The following is a 23,040-nucleotide window of genomic DNA, read 5'->3' as shown; positions in this document are numbered from 1 at the left end:
AAATCAAAAAAATATAAATATATATGCTTATATATATGTACATCATATATGTATGTGTATACAGCAAATCCTTTATTCCTTTTTACACAGTGGTGAATCAAATGCTATATATATGTAAGTACAATATGGGGATATATATACAATACATATACATATATAGGGTGTGTTTAAAACAAGGAGGTATGAAAATAAAAAAAAAGAAAAAAGGCTACCTGTTCACATACAATGCTCTACACGTTTTCTATAACAACAAATGGGACCCTTTACTTACTGTAATTTCTCGATATATTTTTCCAACTATAAATTGTGAATTAAAATAAAAAAATAAATGAGTAAAATATAACAAAACAAATTGACGAAATAAAATGGGATTGAAAATACACATAAACATGCATATATGGAAAAAGAGTTGGGATGTTTCCACTTTCTTGGAAATTATAATTTGTGTGTAGAATATATTTGTTCAGGAGCGTTATGCATTCTCAAATTTTATTTTCAAGTCAGGTCTGTATATTTCATCATTAAAAATATATTCCGTCAATTTCACAAGAGGGGAAAACCCATACATAAATGACCAAAATAGAAAATAGTTAGATTTACACAAAAATAATGATATAAGTTTATATATTTGTTTACCTTTTCCTTAACTCTTTGTTTTCTTAATTTTGCATTTAATTTGGTTGGTTTTTGATGTTTGGCTATGAATTTTTTACCAGCCTTTTTGGCTTTTTTCTCGGGATTTTTTCTAATTTTTTCATGAGCAGTAAGATACATTTTTTCAATATTATTTTCATCAATTTTATGTTTTAAATAATCATTAAAATGAGCTTTATATTTATCCATATCTTCTTCTTTCATAGAAGCCATATATTCAGCTACATGTATGCCTAATATATTTTTTCTTAGCTGTTCAGGATTAAATTCATTTTTTGATCCAGGAAATCGATTATTTCCATGGGGAATGTTTAAACCGCCATCACATGCTCCTTTTAATGCAGCGAAAACACGGTTCCCTGTTGTTGTTCGAGTTATACCTACATCCAAAAATGCTTTGATTGGTTTTCTATCACCCTCTTCTTCTTTATCACCATCTTCAGCTACTGACTCAGAAGTAACTTTTTCTACTCCTATAAATTGATTATCTAAGTTTAGTGATTTTAAAAATCGTCGAGCACATAGCAAGCCAGTGGCATATGCAGCTGCATAATTTTTTAATCCAACAGGAATACCATATCTGATTAATTCTTTTGATTTTGCTTCGGATAATATTTTATCGCCTTCAATATGAGAGCTAGCTATTTGGCATATTATTTGGTTGTTTGTTTTACGAACAATAAAACGGAGCTTTTGAGCGTTGTATTTATTTTTGTCTTGTAATATTAGGGCTTTTCTAGCTCGATAGTCGGTTTTTCCCTCTAAAAATGCGAAGCAAAATAAAAATAATAAAAAATAACAAAATAGTAAAATAGCGAAATAGCAAAAAATATATGTGGGTGTTCCAGTGCCAGGTGAGTCAAAAATGTTTATAAATTTTTTTTAACCCGTTTTATCACTGATCATAAAAATTTATTTAGCCTATATAAATATGCTCTCATAATATTAGCTACATATCATGAATGTATTGGGCATTTATTTAAGGCGTATATAGAGCACATCCATACTATATATAAACAAGCTTATACATAAAAAATAAACTTATTTATATACACAAACTTGTTTATATATACAATTATTTATATATACAATTATTTATATATACAAACTTATTTATACATGCAAACTTATTTATGCATAAAAAAACAAACTTATTTGCATACCTCTTCTTCTTCTATACTTGACTTGGTATCTTTTAAAATATGCTTTGTTTTTTACAACTTTTACATAAGCCATTTTTACAAGTTTTTACTTTTTTTAATTTATATAATTTCCCCTATTTTATAAATAATATAATTCATTTATTTTATTTTTTTAAGCAATCTTAAAAAAATATATACTTTTCTTTTTAAGTATAGATATATATATAAATTAATTTGTAAAAAAAATTATTATCAAAAATAAATATCCATTCGATATTTACATAAATAAAATATGTAGTTTAAATAAAGCTAAAAACAAAAAAAAACATAATAAAAGATAAAGTTATCTTTTTTTGTATGCACAAACTAATAAGCACTTTAAGAGCTTGCCAATTATATTAATTTTATTATATATAGAAACATATATTATTTATTATTATTACATTAAAGGTACAAAAAATAATGTTAAGTATACAATTTTTATAGTTATTTTATATAATAATAAATAAGTGCCCTTTAAAAATTATAGGGAAATTTGGCAAGCCTTATTTTTCACAATAAATAATGTATGAATATAAATTACATATATATATAATATAATAAAAATATATTCCTATTAAATGGATAAAAGTATATAATTATTCACATGATGTACATGATAATTATTTTATAAGCGTGTATGTATATTTTACGACGGCATATAAAGGGAACACGGGTTGAAAATAAATAAAAATTAACTATATTCAGTCAAGGTATATAATATATACAAAATATTTTGGCTTGCTATATAAAATATATTTTTTTTTTTATAATATGCACTTTAACTACCTTTGCATCATATCCTAACCCATATATATGGCCAATAAAAAAATGTAGGTATTAAATAATATATAGGAAGAAGGGGGGGCTTTCTTTTTCTTTTCAAATAAATATGTACAATTTGTGGCTATGCCTTAATAAAAACATGTTGAATTTAATAGCAGTGCAATATATATGTTTATTAAATATGCATATATAAATATGTAATATAATATATATTAATAAATTGGGGACATTAATATCACAGTATGCATATCATATTTTAAAAACAAATAAACACCTGAAAATCAAGGCCAAAGAAAATTATAAAAATATTATTTTATAATGCATACATTTTATATAGCCCAAAGGTATGTGATAATATTTATGTATCCCTCAACCGCTTGAATCACTTATCCTGCCATTCTTTGTATATTAAAAAAAAAAAATAATACATATAATATTTTTTTTCCATGGTTTTGTAAAATAATAAGTATATACGTATATATGGTGATATGCAAGAATATATAAATATTCAATTGAGTTACTCAATAATATGTATGTAGTATGCATATATATAATAATTATATGACATTAGTATATTATTTATTTTTTTTTTTAACTATTAATAATTAATGTATGGGAAAATAAAATATATATTATATAAAATATAAGTAGGAGGATATACTACAAATAAACAGCAAGAATATTTATATTTGTGCTTATTTTGTCAATAATCCTGAAACAAAAATGTAGTAGTATATGTATAAAATTATGTAACAACATGTATTGATTAAATAAAAATATATATTTATTATATAAATATAATATTATACATTTTTCATAATTTTTTTTTTCTTTTAATATATGATTTTTTATGTTATAAATAATATATAATATAAAAAAAATATATATATTTATATAGAAATATATATAAAGTTAAAACATTATTTTTTTAACATAAGTTCTCCAATTATCTTCAAAATGGTAATAAAAAAATGAAAAATCATATAAATCTATATGTTTTACATTTTTATATATTTATTTACAATGATTAAAAAGGCATCATATATTATATACATTTTTTGTATTTGGTGTTACAGTATTTATTCTTACATTTTAAAAGAATGAAATTTACACTTGCGTGTTTGTTTAAAAAATAAAATATATGAGTATATGCTGTATATAAAAAATAACTATATGGTAATTTTGTTTTCCACTGCTTTTGTAACATATATTAATTCTTTATTTTATTTTTTTATGTAGGCAAAAGATAACAAAAAACAAACAAAAAAACCTTCCAAAAAAACTCCAGCACCATGCCCATTGAGTAATAAAAAGGCTGTTAAGAAAGAAATAAAAAAAGAAAAGAAAAATGGAATTCGAATGAATCCTTTAATTTTTGAAAGAAAAAGAAAAACTAATATTATTGGTGTTGGTATACGCCCAAAGAAAGATTTATCAAAGTATGTTAAATGGCCAAAGCATCTTAGATTACAAAGAAAAAAGAAAATTTTATTACAAAGATTAAAAGTCCCTCCTGCAATTAACCAATTTAATTATACTCTTTCGAAGAATCAGGTACATTTTAGCTTTACACCTTAATCCATTATTCGTTCATATGTTTTTCTTAATATATTTATACTTAATTCTGAAATTCTTAAATATCTGTGCTTTAAGTCATTGTATTATTCCTCCTGTACATATTTATAATTTTCCACTTTTTTCACAGACTCAAGATTTGATGAACTTCTTAAAAGAATATAAACCAGAATCTAAATCAGAGAAAAAAGAAAGATTACTTAAAAAGGCTAAAGACGATTTAAACAAAACGCAATCAAAAGATAAAAAACCTTTGATGATTAAATATGGAATAAAACATATAACTAAATTAATTGAACGAAAAAACTGTAGTCTTGTTGTTATAGCAAATGACGTTACTCCAATTGAATTAGTTTTGTTTTTACCAGCTTTATGCAGAATGAAAGATATCCCTTACTGTTTCGTTAAAAATAAATCGAAATTAGGAAAACTTGTACATAAAAAAATGGCCACAGCTGTATGTGTACAAAAGGTTCGAAAAGAAGACCAAGATAAATTAGATTATTTTTGCAAATTATCTAGAGAGCAATTTAATGACAACGCAGATATAAGAAGAAAATGGGGAGGTCAAAAAATGAGTAAAAAATCATTGATTTTGAAAAAAATGAAAGATAAAGCTAAAAAACTTGAAGAGGCAAAGAAAAAAGAAATATCCACCAAATTGTAAAGGTAAAGAAAAAAAACAAAAGATCTTGGCATATATATATGTACATGAATATTAACTAAAAAAAGGAAACGGAAAAATGAGGGGGAGTATGAAAAAAAATTAATATGCTGATTTAGCCACAGTGACATTTACATATATATTTTTGATGTCATCTGCTAGAAATCAGCTAAAACAAATTCATAATTTTAGGAACCATTAAAAAAATTGTTAATTTTTTCTATTGGGCCATATTTATGAATACAATACATTATTTTTTAAAAAATATACAAATTATTTATTAATTATCTACCTCCTCTTTTCGCATATTAAAAAGCGAAAGAAATTCAATTCTATACTTTATTTATGTACATATATATGAAATATACATATATACCTGTATATGCAAATATAATGATGAAGTATAAACCATATTATATATATTGTTAATAATTATAATGATGAAAATATCCAGGAAGTGCCGTCTGATTCTTTTTGTTGACGATAATTAAAAATTCTGACCATAATTATTTTCAATGAAATTTCATCATTACTGTCAGATTTATTCATATTCCCATTATATATATATATATATATGCAACATTACATGAGCGCATATATACATGTTCAATTTTTTAATATTTTTTTAGGAATAAAAAGGATGAGCCGCAATATATAGAAAATAATACATTTGATGCATTTACTACAATAATTTGTCATATTAGAAAGTGAAAAAAAAAAACAATGAATGCATTATATTATGCATATATTTTATTTTACTTTTTTTCTTATTTTTTTAATTTATTTCAAAATGTGTTTTTATTATATTTATATATAAAATATACTTTTTTATTATGCATAGCCCAAACATTATAATATATGTATAACATACGCACACATGTATTTTGCATGTGTTTAACAAAATGATAAAAAATGACTTAAACTTTTTACCTTTTATGAATTTTTTACTCTTAAAAAAATGTATATATACATATTATATAAAAGGAAAATACGATAAAAATTAAAAATAATATAATAGTATTAATTATATTCAAAATTGAAAAACGAGTAAAATATAGGGTATCATCATCAAGTTATTAATTTAATATTTTTATTTTCAATTATTTGAAAAATGGAAATTATGTAATATCTCTTTTCATGTAAAACATAATTTTCTTATTTTATACTTATATATAGGAAAATAAGATCATTATAAAAATATAATTTTGTTTTGTGTTTTTTTTTTTAAATTAACACTTATTCCTTATTTTATAAAAAGGGGTTATGCCCTTTCTCTCTTTATATGTAAATTGTGATTTAAGACCATTGGGGGGGGATTGTATTTTTTTTTTTTTTACATGTTTAATGGTAGTTAGCTAAATGACAAATATAAAAAAAAACATAAATATGAAAAAAAAATACAGAATAGGCAGCTATTTTATTTGTATTTTTTGTGTGGGAATACAAAAATAGGAATATTTATATGCACAGTCATGTCAATATGCGTTTCTCTAAAATAATTAGCAAAAAGCTAAATAGCTATATTTATATTTAATATATATTAAAGAAAAATATTAATATATTATGCATAATATTTATTTTATTTTTATATTAAAATATATTTTTTTTATTTATATTTTATATATATTTTTTATTTATATTTTATATATATTTTTTATTTATATTTTATATATTTTTTTAAATAATTTATCACAATGCAAATTTTAAAAATATTATTTTTCTGCATATTTTATTTTCATCTTTTCATGACTTTATATTTTATTGTTTTACTATACTTTGACAAAATATAAAACTTTTTTCTTTTTTCTCTCTATATATATTATGCCTATAGAGAGAAGAAAAAAAACGAAACAAGTTAACAAAAAACTCCTTTACCAAACCATACATACGCAAAATTATATATACATAATATTATTGCGATTTATTAAAAAAAAAAATGATGAAACCATTTATGATTATCAAAGCCTTTCGGGTCTGAGAGCAAACTATGATGATTATAAGTAAAGCTGATTTTTTTTTTAATTATATATATGAAAGTTATATATTATTATTAAATATTGTGCGCTAAATAGAAATATGTGCATATTACTAATATATAGAATGTTTAAAAAGATTTGAGTACATTGCTCATGTATTTATATTATATACTATTATAATTTCCATTATTATTTTTAAAACGATTTGGGAATAACTCACTTTCCCATTTTTATTTATATGCATTTCATATCTTTCTTTTTTTTTTAATAACATAAGAGCTTATAAAATAAAAGAGAAAATAGGAAATAAATATTGCGTGCAAGATTTTTGAGTTCTTCAATTTTATATTATGAAAAATTGTAGAAATAATTTCTTGCTAGAAAGAATGTATATATATATATATGTGATTTTCCAGCTTGAAGGCTGACTTACCTATTTCAGTTTTCTCGTTTTAAATCAGACACATCAACACACGCATATCTACAACCAAATGACAGATATGTTGGTTAATGAATGTGGGGGGGGGTATTATAGAGATCCTACAAAATAATAAAATAAAATTTCTTAAACTATTTGAATTCATAAATTATTATTTTTTTTTTAATGATGATACAAACACACCTTGGTTCGTGTTACTGAACTAACATTGAGATGAAAAACTGTGTGACACTGAAAAAAAAAAATAGTTTTTGTATATTTTGTACGCCAATAAATGTGTACTTTGTTTTGTTCTACATTTGTGTTGTAAATATATGCATTTCATATAGCTAGTATATATATATTTGTTTATTTATAAGTCATAATCGTGCAGGTGTTTTCTTGTTTTGGAAAGAAAATATAGTATAATCATTTGAAAAGCCATAGAAACAAGCAATAATTCGAATACCGTAACAAACCAAAAGAAAGAAAAAATAAAGCTACGTTTTTGTGCTCATCCCATGTATCAGTGGAAGGGAGAAAAATATGTATGTTGTACATATATTAAAATTTCTTCATTCCGCTTATCTTTTGTGATACAAGGGTAAAAAAACATTATATTTTATATCTCATGTATATTTTCATTTTATTTATAAGTTTTTTATAAATAAAATTATAACTATAAATATATATGTTTCATGCGATATAGACAAAAAAATTGCTATAAGTCATGCAAGATATAAGTATGTGCATGATGATATGGATATGCTTGTTTTATAAATTTATTTACATATGCTTGGAAAAAAAAAATATGTATATTTACATGTTAAGTAAGCTAATATTGGAAGCATGTGCTTTGTTGATTCATATAAGATTCTATAATTCATAAAATATTTTTAAAACATGCGTAATTGCAATTTGGAATTTCGTTATTATAATATATGTATAATTCCTAGCGGGCAAGATTTTTTCAAAAAATGAAAAATATCATAATCAGTCTAGGTAACAAAAATTAAAAAAAAAAACTATTGTAATTTTAAAATTATTACAATGGGTTTTTTTTTGCACATTGTTGAAAGAAACCAAAAAAATACAAAGAGATAAAAATCACTTGAAAAAAAACATGATAAAGTTATATATTCACACATTTCATAAATTTAATATAGATATTTATGTTGTATTTTCTTTTTGTGTGTGTATAATGTAAAATGGTTGGGTGTTTAGGATTTGCTTGGCTAATTTCCCTTCGGCTTGTATTCGCTTGTTTTTTTTGTTTTTAAATAATTAAGAATTTCTAATCGTTCAGGTGTGTTTATAGATTTTTCGAATACCATTCGATCACAATCTAAATATGCATTTGAATCACTTAGTAGCATCCCTTCATTAATAGAGAGTTTTATGTTTTGTAGAATATAAGTAGGAGTAAATAAAAATTGAAAAGCAAAAAAAAGAGTAAAAATAAAGCTATCATCATTTGCCTTTAATTTAAAATATTCATTTATGAAAATATCATTGAAATATTTTATAATATTTTCTTTTATAATATCGATTTTATTTTTTTTAGTTAAATTGTCATCAAAATTAACGTTAGAATTATTTATATAAAATTCATCATTTTGATTCATACATATATCTATTAAATTGAATTTTAATGCATCAAATGCATTGATTGTTTGACTTGTTAATAATAAATATTTTGAATAATTCATAGGAATATGTCTAAATAGTTTTTGTATGCTACCGCCATATGGGTATAAACCAATATAAGTTTTATCATATCCATATTTGCTATTTTCATTTGAGATTCTAAAATCTGTTGACAAAATTATGTCCATACCACTGTTATAGCAAATACCATTAATATTACTAATGGTTATTAAAGGTAGTTGTTGAATATTATTGCATATTATTCTAAACATGCTTGAAATATCAGCATTAGCTCCTTCATCACATTTTAAATAGGAGTTAAAATCAATTGAATTTAAGAATGTATTACTATTTTTTCTAAAGTTGCTATCACTCCCATTAATGATTAATACCTTTAATTTATTGTCATAATATGGTATTGCTTTTTTCAAATTTTTGACTAAATAATTATCTTTGTTTTTAAATTCATTGATATAGAATTTATTATTTTCCTCGTTAGATATGATATTATTTATATGGTCTATGACATTTTTCAATTCTTCTAAAAAATCAGGAAAAATGTTTTTCTTATCACATATATTTTTAAAAGTTAGTATTCCAATATTTCTACTTTCATCTCGAAAAAAGTCAACATATTTATTACAAAAATTTATATTATCATTTTTTTTTTTCTCATCAATTAATTGAGAACTATTATTTATGATTTCTTGTTTGTTCAAATAAGTTGTATACTGTTTAAATGTATTGAATAGTTTCAAGTTCCTTCTTATATTTATATCCGAATAAAGTCGTTTCCCACATCGTGCCCGAAAAAACATTTTTTGTATTTGCATTTTATTTTATTTTCTATACATATACAATATGAGTGTGTGTATGTAATGCTTATTTTTATTACCAATTAGAGTTATCAATACATTTTTATTTAAAAAAAATGAGAGGGAAATATGGAAATGTATAGCATAAAGCTCTTAAAAAAACAAACGCTTTAAATTATTTCTAAATAAAAATGTGCCCAGTTAATTATGGGGAAATGAAAACATATATTCCATAAAAGAATAACGCAAAAAAAAAAAAATTAAAAATATTAAAATGGGATTAAATAAAATTTATTCAAAATATTGTAAAGAAATATACAAGTATAAGTGCAGTGAGTTGATAAGGGATGTATATAATTTGGCTGAATTCACAAAATTATGAAAAAAATAAACTAGCACAATATATAACATATACATGATCCTCTTTCGTTCCTTTGGAAAATAAACAACACATGAAATTGAAATAATTCAACTACACAAACAAGTAAAAATAATCCAATATAGAATAAACAAATAATATTTAAAATAATCTATAAAATTATGATTTTTTATGAACTCGAATCATAACTATCTAATAGTTTGGATTCTTCAGCAACTTTTTTCCATCGTTCCATCAATTTCATCTGCAAAAAAAAAAATAATAAATGTATGCACACAATATATATACTCTTGATTGTTTGCATATCATTATAGCCAATTTTAAAAAATATGATATATACCTTTTTTTTATGAAAAAAATTCGATGATTCAATCTCGTTTTCCTTATTCTTTCTATTAGATGATTTTTTCGATGAACTTTTATGACCTATTTAAAAAAGGAATTAATAATATGCACCCAAATATATATATACATGTTTTAGATAAATACTAAAAGAGCATATATGTATTGTGTTTAATATACTTGTAGATTGTGGAATGGCTATCATATTTCCCGATTTTATATTATACGATTCTTCTTTAGAAACTTCAGTAGGATCATTTATTTTATCTTTTAAACGTTTGTCATCGGAATTCCTTTTTATTATATCCATACAAGCTTCCTCAGATACAATATCTGTTTCGTTCTCTTCAATATTTAGTTGATTCTAAAAATGAGAAGTAGTATTGTACATATTTATTATATACGATGGTATTCAATATATGGGTATAATCAGTATGAATAACTACATTTACATCTAATCTCTTATTAGTGAATTTGAGGATTTTTATTTTTACCATTGTCTCCTGAAATAACTCATTAACTTTGTTGGAAAAATATTCTTCGCGAATTTCCTTTTTTTGATAATCTTCCTGCGCATAAAAAATGTGCATATAAAGGTGCAAAATTATATTATACTAAGATGTTTACAAACTTGTAATTTATTTGTAAAAGGAAATAATAATGTTCTATAAGATATGTGTGGTTTTATTTTTTATGATGACTTACTATTCTTATATCTAGCGATATTTTAGTAGCTAAAATAAATTCTTTGTTTTTTATTTTACTTAAATTTTCATTGATTTTTAAAACCAGTTTTTCCGTCTGCAAATAGAGATGTATAAATGTAAAATAAATATTTCAAGCATGGACAAATTTGTATGAACAAAAATATACAGTTCTAATAACATGAACAATACATATAATTCATGCATTTTTTCGTATCCCTTTTATAGTACAGCTATTATTTATTACGTCTTTATTTTCAGGTTCCTTGAGGCCTAACTCTAAATAAAGTACATTCTTTAAAATATCATCTAATTCTTTATCATCCTCTTTACTTGTATTTTCATTTTTTTCTTGTCTTTTTTCCTTTTTCTGTTCATATGCGTCTATACAATTGTTAATAAAGTTGATCTCTTCAAGAAATAAATTTATTTTGGACTGAATTGGCAAATTAACACTTTTTTTTTTTTTTTCAATTAATTCATTAGCCGTTTTTTTTAACGAGTCCTCTATTGTGATATCCTCTGTATTATTTATGTCTTCATCATTCACAATATGTTCGATTTCTTTAAAAAAATCTTGAATTTCTACAACAGCGCATTGTTTTATTTTATGTAGTTAATTATGTATTATTTTATTTTGGGGGTATACGGAATATTCAGGTTGCAAAAAGGAAATAAAAAGAAAAATATTTATAACAATATTGTAAAAGTATTTTTTTTATATAAAATAAGTAATGTATTTTTATTAAAAAAAATTATATAAATATTATAAAATAAGCAAATATGTTTACGTAGCACACAAACATTAACATGGGGATTTTCTTCCTACACACAGATATATATCTGAATTAAACCTTAGACATTCATTAATATTTTTTGTTTTTATTCCATTAACTTATATTTTTATGTTATTACTTTTTTAATTCAAATAAACTATACACATTGTGTACCAAATAATGCATATATTTATTATGAAATGAGTATTTCATTTTATAATTTCTTTTAAATATTTTTGTAAATATTATTACACCAACAAAATGAAGTGTGTAATTGGTAAAAAAAATGTATCACACAGAAAAAAATTAAAAAATAAACATAACAAAATAATAGTATGTAAAAAATCGTTAACTTGAGTATTTATTGCCTATATTTTTATTTTTTTTAATAACCTTTATCATTCACGTTATCATTTTGCTCTTTATCCATGATTATACAGCAGTGGTATTGTTTTTTCTATTTAAAAAAAAAACTAGCTAAAAAAAATACATATATTTATGTCTCGTTCATAACGATTTGGTTTGGTGATATTATTAAAATTGTATTTTTTTGTCCCTATTTGAATGAATTAAGGATCAAACTAAAGGTTTAGTAGTTAAAGGACAGTTAAGTGAATTACACCCAATATGATACATTTACTTGTTTCTACGCATGTTAGGAATTGCACATATTGTATATGCATTCTTTATATGTGTTATGCATATCATGTATAATATATTTTTTAAAATACCTTGCCTGGCTAGCTTAAATCAAGGTAATATCATAAATTTCCAAAAAAATATTACTAATAATAATAATTTTATAGCATTTTTAATAACAATATTATATAATTTTTAGTAATAATTTTATGGCATTTTTAATAGCAATTTTATACATTTTTAATAGCAATTTATACATTTTTAATAGCAATTTTATACATTTTTAATAACAATTTTATACATTTTTAATAGCAATTTTATACATTTTTAATAGCAATATTATACTAATGCCGTCCCAGATTGCGAGTGAAAAAATAGAGAAAGCTTCCTTTATTTTCCGACACCTTAATGTGTTTATATATATATGTGATGGAAATATAATATGCATTCTTAAAAGTTTACCATTTTACTTTGATAAATACTGATATAAAGTTTATGAATATTATTACACCAAATAGTACAAATTCATAAGGCATAAACATGTGCTGATTATACACGAGCAAAATCAAATCATACACATATACATAACAATATGTAATATATGTAAATTATGCATGTACACATAATTTATACATATATTTTTGTGTTTAACTGTTTATGCAATTCCAAGGAATGAATGCAAATTGGATATCACAACTTGAAAATTTACTAGGAGAGAAAAACACAAAAAAAAATTGTGAAGCAAATGGAGTAAAATTCCCAAAAATCAAAAACGAAGTACAAAATGAGGCCAATTACGAACAGAAGGATTACCATAATTTAACTAGCTACAACATAAAAAAAGAAATTATAAATAATTATCAAAAAGAAAATATAAATAGGTTATATAGTTGGCAAAAGGAATGCTTGTGCGAACTAAAGAAAGTAAAGTGGGAGGAACGTGAAAATTTTTTATTCGTGGCGCAGACTTCTGGAGGTAAAACATTAGTAGCTGAAATATTTGCTTTTGAGGAAATCAAAAAAACAGAAAAGATATTTTTCTTATTCCCATTAAATTCATTGATCAATGAAAAATTGGAATATTTTAAAAAAATTTGTAAGGGCACAGATATTCAAATAGGTAGCGAATTTGATCAAAACGATATTATTTTATGTACATATGAAAAATTTAACAATTATTTAAATAAAAACAAACTGAAGTATACAGCGGAAAATATCAATTCACGAGGTTATGAACATATTTATCAAAAAAATTATAACTATGATGATCGTGATAATGAAGACAAAAAATACATAGTCATAATTGATGAATTTCACCTTATAAGTGAAAAGGGAAGAGGGATTTATATCGAAAATATAATTTCAAAAAGTTTATATTTAAATAAAAAAAAACCTCAAATAAAAATTATATGCATGAGTGCAACATTAAATAATATGCACAAATTGAAAAAATGGTTAAATGCTAAAATATACATATCATCCTATCGTCCCCAAGTAATTAGTGAGCATTATGTGTGTAATTATGATGTTTATAAAAAGGGACACGAATTTGATTATTATTATCTTAACAATATGTATGATTTTTGTATATCATATGAAAATAGAAAGGATAATAAGTCCCTACCATGTTGTTATAGGAAAGATACAATTAATTATAAAGTTGAGAAAGCAATACTCCATGATATTGATTGTGTAACACCACGAATAAATGGTTATGAAACCCCAATCAAATATGACTACCAAACGAAAATAAATGCGCAATCTGAACTTTTCAAGAATAAAATTTATAATTTTTTACAAAAAAAGAATCAATCATTAAACAATGATTTAATTCAAACAATATTATGTTTTTCTTATCATAGTTTAGTGAAAAATATAAATACATTAATATTTTGTTCTACAAAAAGAAACTGTGAAATTTATATAAATTTAATAAATCAATTTATTAGTGCATTGTCTATTGATAATGTCCCAGAAAATATAAAAATAAAACGAAAGAAATTAAATGAGAAAATACTTCATATTGATAAATATGCATATGAAAAGATGAATAAATTGATAACTAATGGGATATGTTATTATTATAGTGATATTGGAAATTCTATAAAACGTTTATTAGAACATTTTTATAAAGAGAAAGTATTATTTTTATTAACCTGCACATCAACATTAGCTATTGGACTAAATTTATTAGTGGATAGAGTTTTAATAGCATCACCATTTATTGCGCAAAACTTTATAACTATAACACAATATAAACAAATGATTGGTAGAGCAGCTAGATTAAAGGAAGGAGATTCATTTTTGATTGTTGAAAAAAAATATGAGAAAAAAATATTACAACTATTTAAAGAAAATGTAACTAATATAAAAAGTACGATGAATAATGGATCCCAAGAAGAAATAGAAAAATATATAATTGAATTTCTTTGTTTAGTAGATCAGCCAATGACATTTCATGATATAATTTCTTTATTTTCATACTCTTTATGTTTTGTTGAACTTACATTTAGTGATAATGAAATAGACGAAAATTATATAACAAACACAAATGGAAATGATACTATTTTGGACAATATTGCATATATATGCCATTTTGGTAACAATGGTATGAATACTTTCTATGAAGAGCTAGATATGTACTGTAATGACAATTCTTGGATTGGTAAGGAAATAAAAAGTGTTAGTTCTATAAAGCAGTGTGATAAAAATGAACTAATGCAAATAAAAGACGAGTGTTCCCCATATCATATTAGTAGCACAACACCGAGAAAGATCAATCAAAAAAGAGCCGAAAAATATACAAATACAACAAATACATCTTTACATAATTTACTACAATTGGATCTGCACATGTTCACGAAAAATGAATTATTATTTTATGAAAAGACAAAAAAAGAAATTAACATCGTGATAAATAATTTAATAAAACATAAATGTATCGAAATAATAAACCAGAAAAAAATAAAAGCTACAAGATTGTGTAGGTCTTTATGTATAAGTAATTTTACAGTAACATATGGTATAGATTTATTAAGTGAAATAAAAAGTTACGACAAAATACATACTTATAATAATAAATTTCATTTATGTTATATATGTTCATGTCATAATTTAAACATTGCAGGATTTATATATTATTTACCCTTTTTAAAAAATCTAATATCAATTATATCATTTGATAATTATACTAAATATATAATTTTTGAAATATTAAAATTTGATAATGATATAATAAATATGTTAAATTTAAAGAACCAAAATATTTCGCATGACCAAAAAAAAAAAAAATTTTTTTCTGATGACCTTGTTCAGAAAAAATATAACAAATTATATTTGGCTATTTTATTATTTTTATATTTGCAAGGAGCTAATATATCTACTATATGCACCATTTTTAAAATACCAAAAGATGTGTTAAAATCGATTTTACAGAATACATATATGCATATACATATCTTGATTGCCTTCTTTGATGAGCTTGATGAATGGATAATATCAAGTCTTTTGAAAAAATATCTTCAGCATTTTAAAAGTATAAAACCGGCTTCAGAAAATAATAGCGACGAATTTTTTCAAGTTGCAGAATTTTGTTATTCAAAATATTATTCAAAAAAGAGGAAGAAGGAAAAGTACACGCAATGGCGTAAATAATTTCCATTACTATTGATATTATTACCAGTATTTTTTTACATGATTTATTTGACACAATGTAAGGTATTCCGTGATATATATATATATATATATATATATATATATATTTTACATTATATTATATTTCCATTTATTGCATTTTTAATTTGATTTATTTTAATGTCAAAAATATTTGTTTAATTAAGGAATATTTTCCATCATGGCGATATTTCATCCAATTATTTTTCTCTCATTTGCTTTTTTTGTGTCTATACTTTTTATTAAATAACCGCCTTATCAAAAATACAATTTTGTTATTATTATTTTATTACTCCGTTGATTTATTAGTTAATTCACTATTTATTTTATTTTTTTTTGTATATTTAATTATTTTTTAAAATTCGATGTACTCAGTTTCTGTCTTTCTCAAAATAATAGATTCCTTATTTCGCTTTTAGTGAATAAAATATAAAAGGCTTTATTTAAATTTCCATATTTGGCAAGTTATGAGAAAATTAAATTGCTTGTATAGCTAAAAGTGGATGTATTATATGTATATAATAAATATATGTGTGTGTGCATAAAAAGATAAGATATTACTGGGATGTTTACTACATATAATGAAACTTTGCATCAAATTAATATGAACAGCAATAAAAATTGTTCATAAATTGTTTTCAAAACTTCTGAACAGTCATATTTTTTAAAAAATTTCCCAAATATTCAAAAAAAAAATTTTAATAAAACGATTTTTACTAAAATATAACTTATCAAATGAGCACATTTAATGTAAAAGAAGATTATTCTAGTAAATATGAAGAAGAATTAAGCAATGAAACTGATAGAAGGCTTATGAATTTCCCAACGTCACGAAATGTAGACATAACACATTCATCCTTTTGTTTTCAAAATATCGAGCCTGACTATTTTATAACCAATGATTATAATAGATCTTTAGAAAATGGTATGAAATAAAAACCTTTATTAGAAAATATTAAAAATAAATTTGAAGATGTAATTTTCGAGTTAAGGGTTATATCCCGATTAATTTGAAAATGTTATTCATTTCGATAAGTGCGTACTCGATATTGTCATTATTTACGTCTATTATATATGTATGCATATATATTAATATCTATACAGACAAAACTGGAGATATAATATTTGAAAAAGACCATGATAAAGAAAGGAAGAAAAATGAAGAAAAAAAAATATTTCTTTTTGATTTATCTGATGAACAAAAAATGCAAGTAGAAAAATATAAAATAAACAAGATAATACAAAATGAGATGTATTTAAAAAAAAACAAAGTTTTAAAATATGTTATTCAAATATTTTTATCTGATTTGTTAAAAGAGAAACCGGATAATGTTTATGAATATGCAGCAAATTATTTCACTAAACCTAACTTAAAACAAATTATTTTACAAAAGTTGAAAAATATTTTAAATCGTTTATAGTTGTATATTTTCCAACAATATATTTTGTTTTGTTAAAAAAACGCACATGTCTATGTATAGCCATATATACATATTGCATATCCTGTAATCATTGTATATTTGGAAAATGATTTATCATTTTAACTTTTTTTGAGTTAGTACTAAATTGAAAAGTTGAACATATCTGCATTTATGTTGCATACAAATTTTTGTATTATTTTATTTTGCATTACATTTAAGTATTTAAAAATGAAAAGTAAATATGTATAGCATATTTTATAAAATGTAATGGACGAAATATACTGACGCGTGTGTTGGTGATACTAACATACCTTATATAATTTACGATATATAGGTCATATTTATTTTTAATTTTTTAAAGTGTTTATAATTTAAATATGGGATTTATTTGTCTTTCCTTCCATAAACTTTATAAGCACTTACGTAGTTATACAAAAATTGTATTTAAAAGTTTAAAGGGTATATTATGTAAATATATTTTATGAATTGTTCATAAAAAAAAAAGTAAAAATAATTATTTACTATTTATGTAATATATTTTAAATATTTTTAAAAGCATATTTACGTTTTTAACAATTTTAATCTTTTTCATTTTTTTAAAGAATCTTTGGGTGAATTCAAAAAAACTAAATAAACGAAAAGAACAAATAAAAAGAAAAAGGAATATAAAATCCATACGCACGTTTAAATTTTTCAAATAATGAGGTCATAATTTTTTTTTATTAAATTTTTTAAATGAAAATTTTGGCTTTAATTAGGATAAAAAATGGAAAGTAATATATATGGTAATAAAAATAGTAATAACAATTGTGATATACATCAAAAAAATGAAAAAGAAAATGATAGTATAAAACAAGTAAGTGATCTAAACACCTTAGATAGTTTAGAAAAAAAAATCGAAACTAAAAAAAATAAGAGTGATAAAAATTTAATGTATAGTGAATATAAAGAGAATTTGTCTCAAAATATTCCAAAGAATAATAATTCAGATAATATGAATCAGGATATAAATAAAATCGATAGTATTGTGAGTAATAAAGGGAAAAATAAAGAAATAACGAATGATTTAGAAAAGGAACAAAATGAAGAAACTGATGACATATGTGTTAAAAGAATAATAAATGTTGAAATAACAACAAAAATAAAAGATTTTCTTGAAAATTTTGCACAAGAAAAAGAAAAAATATTAAAATGGTGCAACGAAAATAAATCATTATATTCAAATAAAATAAATGAAAAGACATTGAATATATTTTTTGATGAGTCAGAAAATATTAATAATATAATTTTGAAAGGAAATAATATCAACCTAGATATACTAAATTTACTATTATATTTTTATAACTTATATTGTACAAATATAAACAAGGAAAAAGTAAATGCACATGAAATTATGGAAAATTCATCTATAACATGTAAGTTATTACAAAAATGGCTATTTTAATGGGTTATCAATAATTTCCACCCCTTCCACTTTTCACTTATTCATTTTGCTTTTGGGGGGTTTTCTTATTTTTCAGACAGGGGGATATACGAAAACATTAACAAAAATAGTACATCATTTAAGAATTTATTAAAAGAAGAAAAAAAATATAAAAAATTGATAGGAGAAGCAACTCAAATAAATGAGTTTTTTTCCAACTATAAAAAGACAATACCGTAATTTATTTATATAAAATTTTATGAAATTGATTTTTATTTTATTGAATTAAAATATAATTGTTATATTTTCACAACTACATATAGTTCTTTTGAAAATGGTTTACTTCAATTTATCTTAGATATGGAATAAACATAATTATTGGAATTTTCCTGACATTTTTAAGCGGATACTATGGAAGTCTTTTAGTGGGCATTACAAAATTTACAACGGTTAATAAAAATATGCACATGCATTTTTTCGCTATTTGTCATTTTGACTATTTTCCCTTTTCACTATTTGTCCTTTTCACTTTTTTTCCCAACTTTTCAGAGGCTAATATGCGGTATCGTCTTTTCTTATATCACTTTAATTATTGAAGTAATAATTTTTATAGTAATAAATGAAAAAATGAGCAAATTGAAAAAAGGGCAAAAAAGGTTGAGTAGCAATTATAGTTTATATAAAAAATTGTATTTTCCTAAAAATGTTAATGATAAAGGAAAAATACAAAAACTAAAACAAGTTGATAAACAAATAGCAGTTAAGCAAAGGAAAAAAATATAAGCATTGTTTGTTTATTATATTTATGAACAATGTTAATATAATTCAAATATTTTGTTTAGCATAATATATTACTACATTTTATTTTTAATGCCCTAATGTGATTATTCATTTGCTATTCCACCACTGTTTTTCACACCCTACTTATTTTTCCTCATTTTTTTCTCATTTTTTTTGTTCACCGCATTTTTCATCTATTTGTCCCGTGTTGTTTATTTTATTTTTTACGATTTTTTTTGTTTTGCTTATTATAATAATGAACATATTTTTAATAAAAATATATTTGCTTACTTTTGAAGCACATAAATTATTATAATATGTCTGTTCATATGTATTAGCATATATAATACATATAGTGTATATGAAATATATTATTTTCTCTCAGAATTGTTTTTGGAAGTATAATATATATGTTGTTGGGTATATTTTGTTTTTAAATTAAAAGTAATTGGGAATGGATTTTTAAAAGGTATAAAACACAAAGAATTTTTAGCGCGCGAGTTGTGATTCCCATTCAAAGGTTAATCAAATTGGGCTAAAAGTGGAAAAATACGAACTAAGTGGGAAAGATTAAAAATGCGAAAATGTTTTTTCCCTTGCGCATATAATTTTAATTGCGTGTGTGAAAAAAATTGTATAATATAGAAAGTTATGCACACATATAATTTATTTTTTAGTAATATTAAAAAGGGATATAAACTAATATAGTTTTATCTGTATATTGAATAAATATTTTTTTTTTTTAACTGATAAATATTTATCATATTTGATATAAAATAAAAAAATATATGCTTAAGTATATACATATAATATTATACACACTTATTATGTCGCTAAGTTTGTGTTAAAATGAATGATGAAATTAAGGAAGATTTGATAAATAGCTTACCTTTTAATTTTAATAAAATAAATTTTGTAAATTTGGAGAATATAGGGGGGGGAATAAAAAAAAATAAACAAACAAACCATTTTGGAGATAATGATAAAATTAAAAATGAATTAAACGGAATAGTAAGTAGCCATTTATATGAAAATAATAAAAATATCGAAAAAAATTATCATTGTTATTACACTGAAACTTCAAAACTTCTCAATAGAAAGTTAGATATTTCCTTATTAAAAGGCAAATTAAAAAATACAGAAGATGGACAAGATTATTACAAAAAATGGAAAAATAATGAAATAGAATTACTTGGGAAAAATTTTAAGAATCGAATTTCTCGTTTAAAGTTGTGTAACAATGAATTGGATGGTAAAAATAAAATAAAATATGAGGAACATGACGAAAAAAATAATGAAAATAATTTTGAGAATATCAAGCATGGATCCATTAAAGAGGGTAGCATAAAATTTAATAACTTATTAAATTTAAATAAGGAAAATGTTGAAAAGGATAAAGATATAGATAATAATTTATTTTGTGAATCTGATTCAGAACTACTTAATTTATCTGAGCAGCGTTTAAATTTTTTTGAAAAATGGACACAAAGATGGAATGTATATCAAAATAATGAAAAAGATACACTAAGTAATATAAACAGTTTGGAAAATGAAAATAAGAAGGATATGTCAATTAGCAATTATGATAATAAATTGGATCGAGAAAATAGTAACCCGATTGTTTTAATAAAAGATAATGATAAAACGGAAATAAAATTATTTGATTCTTTTATGGATGATTCATGTAATAATAATATGGAAACATTCAATTATAACAAAGCAAATAATAAATTACATACATATTTTAAATGTTTGGATAGTAAACAAATTATGAGTAATAAATATGACCATTTAATAGAAAACGATCACGATAAAAAAAGAAAAAATAATAATACTATAATAAGTAATATAGAACAATGTGATTATAAACAAATTCCTGAAAATGATGTTAAGGAAATTATAAAAAATATTAAAAAAAGATTAGGTTTTTTTTCAAATGGTGAAAATAGTAAATATAAAAATATTGTTGATGAATTGTCTAATTCCACTTATAGCCAAAATTCCAGAATTATGAAAAAAAAAAGTCAGAACAAATTAAAAGGAGACAAAAGAAATAATTTTGCAAAAAAAAAACACAAAAAGAAAAAAAATAAACCAGTCGCTTCAAAAAATAGCGAAAAAAAAGACAGAGAAGTGCTAATGGATAGTCTGAATTATTCAGAAGATGATAAAATAAGCGAAGAAGAATTTTTGTCTTTCTTTAAAAATTCAGAAACGAAAAATGAAAATAATATTAATAATAAAAGTGATGTTGACAAGGATAATCAAGATGAGGAAGTTCCTTTATCTGATTTTCAAACTTATATAAATAAAAACGAGACAAATCCTCTTTTTCTTGATATATCATCAAAAAAATTTAAGCAAAATTTTATGCAAGCAATAAGGAAATACGAGTCAGATGATGAAATGAGCGAAACAAAAGAATTAGAGAAATGGGAAATGAATAAAGAAGACAAAAGGGAAAATTTAAATACCGAAAATGATAGTGATAATAATGTAAATAAAAAAAATGAATTTAATAATACAGAAGAATATGTAGAGGAACGGATTGAAGATACATATAAGATACATGAAAATGGAAACGTGGAAAATGAAAAAAAAAAAACAGATCCGAAAAATATTATAACTAACTATGTTAATACACATGATTGCGAAGATGTAACAGAGTTAGATAAAAGTTTTAGTAGCGCTGATATAGTAGACGCAGAAAACATTCCAAAAGAAGTTGAAACTGTTAAAGAGGATAATATATCTAGAGAAATATCATCCACCGAAAAAAATGAAAATGGTGTGCTATGTATTTGCGAAATTTTAGAAAAGTATAAAATGGATTATTTAATAGAAAAAACAAAAAGTGACGAAAATAATAATCCAAATGATTATTTAAGTTATAATAATTATTTATCTCAACTAAATGAATTTATAAGTGTCAATAATTATGAGCATAAAAATAATTCTATTTTGAGCGATGAGAATATAAACGTTGAAAAATTTTCCGAACAAATAGATTGTTACATGCACACAATATTTGATAATCAAATTAAGCATTTAAATGGCCTAGTTACAGATATTTTTTCCTAATTTTTTTTTTTTGTTTTACACGCACGTGCCTGTATGTACACGCATACGTGTATATGTGTGAATATAGCTACATATATGTAGCTAGCGTTTTGGATTTTTTTTTTTTT

The 23,040-nt window shown here is 22.7% G+C and overlaps 8 protein-coding genes and 8 non-coding genes across 16 annotated transcripts; 11 read left to right on the top strand and 5 right to left on the bottom strand.

Annotated features, from left to right (window-relative positions):
* Positions 1-267: 267 nt before the first annotated feature.
* Positions 268-1,890, bottom strand: PBANKA_1019500 (60S ribosomal protein L5, putative; the record flags this gene model as incomplete). The annotated part of the gene is made up of 3 exons (XM_034565281.1): positions 268-297; positions 637-1,415; positions 1,818-1,890. The coding sequence occupies 3 exons, from the start codon at positions 1,888-1,890 to the stop codon at positions 268-270; spliced, it is 882 nt and encodes a 293-aa protein (XP_034421994.1).
* Positions 454-527, bottom strand: PBANKA_1019540. The gene has a single exon (XR_002688179.1). It is a non-coding gene; the product is annotated as a small nucleolar RNA snoR25 (small nucleolar RNA).
* PBANKA_1019520 lies at positions 1,492-1,641 on the bottom strand. The gene has a single exon (XR_002688178.1). It is a non-coding gene; the product is annotated as a small nucleolar RNA snoR26 (small nucleolar RNA).
* A 1,688-nt stretch (positions 1,891-3,578) lies between the features above and the next one.
* On the top strand, positions 3,579-4,863 carry PBANKA_1019400 (60S ribosomal protein L7-3, putative; the record flags this gene model as incomplete). Its single annotated transcript, XM_034565280.1, has 3 exons — positions 3,579-3,581; positions 3,861-4,175; positions 4,327-4,863. The coding sequence occupies 3 exons, from the start codon at positions 3,579-3,581 to the stop codon at positions 4,861-4,863; spliced, it is 855 nt and encodes a 284-aa protein (XP_034421993.1).
* Positions 4,864-4,988: 125 nt separating this feature from the next.
* PBANKA_1019380 lies at positions 4,989-5,093 on the top strand. The gene has a single exon (XR_002688177.1). It is a non-coding gene; the product is annotated as a small nucleolar RNA snoR27 (small nucleolar RNA).
* A 199-nt stretch (positions 5,094-5,292) lies between these two features.
* Positions 5,293-5,369, top strand: PBANKA_1019370. The gene has a single exon (XR_002688176.1). It is a non-coding gene; the product is annotated as a small nucleolar RNA snoR28 (small nucleolar RNA).
* Positions 5,370-6,791: 1,422 nt separating this feature from the next.
* PBANKA_1019360 lies at positions 6,792-6,890 on the top strand. Its single transcript, XR_002688175.1, has one exon. It is a non-coding gene; the product is annotated as a small nucleolar RNA snoR29 (small nucleolar RNA).
* Positions 6,891-7,436: 546 nt separating this feature from the next.
* On the top strand, positions 7,437-7,523 carry PBANKA_1019330. The gene has a single exon (XR_002688174.1). It is a non-coding gene; the product is annotated as a small nucleolar RNA snoR30 (small nucleolar RNA).
* Positions 7,524-7,746: 223 nt separating this feature from the next.
* Positions 7,747-8,015, top strand: PBANKA_1019320. Its single transcript, XR_004611901.1, has one exon. It is a non-coding gene; the product is annotated as a Plasmodium RNA of unknown function RUF4 (non-coding RNA).
* Positions 8,016-8,180: 165 nt separating this feature from the next.
* Positions 8,181-8,324, top strand: PBANKA_1019310. Its single transcript, XR_004611900.1, has one exon. It is a non-coding gene; the product is annotated as a small nucleolar RNA snoR31 (small nucleolar RNA).
* Positions 8,325-8,489: 165 nt separating this feature from the next.
* On the bottom strand, positions 8,490-9,734 carry PBANKA_1019300 (enoyl-CoA hydratase, putative; the record flags this gene model as incomplete). The annotated part of the gene is made up of 1 exon (XM_034565279.1): positions 8,490-9,734. The coding sequence occupies one exon, from the start codon at positions 9,732-9,734 to the stop codon at positions 8,490-8,492; it is 1,245 nt and encodes a 414-aa protein (XP_034421992.1).
* A 530-nt stretch (positions 9,735-10,264) lies between these two features.
* On the bottom strand, positions 10,265-12,347 carry PBANKA_1019200 (conserved Plasmodium protein, unknown function; the record flags this gene model as incomplete). The annotated part of the gene is made up of 7 exons (XM_034565278.1): positions 10,265-10,339; positions 10,436-10,521; positions 10,618-10,801; positions 10,932-11,006; positions 11,143-11,238; positions 11,389-11,726; positions 12,311-12,347. The coding sequence occupies 7 exons, from the start codon at positions 12,345-12,347 to the stop codon at positions 10,265-10,267; spliced, it is 891 nt and encodes a 296-aa protein (XP_034421991.1).
* An 881-nt stretch (positions 12,348-13,228) lies between these two features.
* Positions 13,229-16,210, top strand: PBANKA_1019100 (DEAD/DEAH box helicase, putative; the record flags this gene model as incomplete). The annotated part of the gene is made up of 1 exon (XM_034565277.1): positions 13,229-16,210. The coding sequence occupies one exon, from the start codon at positions 13,229-13,231 to the stop codon at positions 16,208-16,210; it is 2,982 nt and encodes a 993-aa protein (XP_034421990.1).
* A 753-nt stretch (positions 16,211-16,963) lies between these two features.
* On the top strand, positions 16,964-17,649 carry PBANKA_1019000 (conserved Plasmodium protein, unknown function; the record flags this gene model as incomplete). Its single annotated transcript, XM_034565276.1, has 2 exons — positions 16,964-17,153; positions 17,333-17,649. The coding sequence occupies 2 exons, from the start codon at positions 16,964-16,966 to the stop codon at positions 17,647-17,649; spliced, it is 507 nt and encodes a 168-aa protein (XP_034421989.1).
* A 766-nt stretch (positions 17,650-18,415) lies between these two features.
* On the top strand, positions 18,416-19,855 carry PBANKA_1018900 (conserved Plasmodium protein, unknown function; the record flags this gene model as incomplete). The annotated part of the gene is made up of 4 exons (XM_034565275.1): positions 18,416-19,064; positions 19,170-19,308; positions 19,431-19,521; positions 19,622-19,855. The coding sequence occupies 4 exons, from the start codon at positions 18,416-18,418 to the stop codon at positions 19,853-19,855; spliced, it is 1,113 nt and encodes a 370-aa protein (XP_034421988.1).
* An 846-nt stretch (positions 19,856-20,701) lies between these two features.
* On the top strand, positions 20,702-22,933 carry PBANKA_1018800 (conserved Plasmodium protein, unknown function; the record flags this gene model as incomplete). The annotated part of the gene is made up of 1 exon (XM_034565273.1): positions 20,702-22,933. The coding sequence occupies one exon, from the start codon at positions 20,702-20,704 to the stop codon at positions 22,931-22,933; it is 2,232 nt and encodes a 743-aa protein (XP_034421987.1).
* Between the last annotated feature and the right edge of the window lie 107 nt (positions 22,934-23,040).

Source organism: Plasmodium berghei (genome assembly GCF_900002375.2).
Source record: "Plasmodium berghei ANKA genome assembly, chromosome: 10".
Classification (NCBI taxonomy): domain Eukaryota; phylum Apicomplexa; class Aconoidasida; order Haemosporida; family Plasmodiidae; genus Plasmodium; species Plasmodium berghei.
The sequence above is the reverse complement of the archived record's forward strand: the minus strand, read 5'-3'. Positions and strand labels throughout refer to the sequence as shown.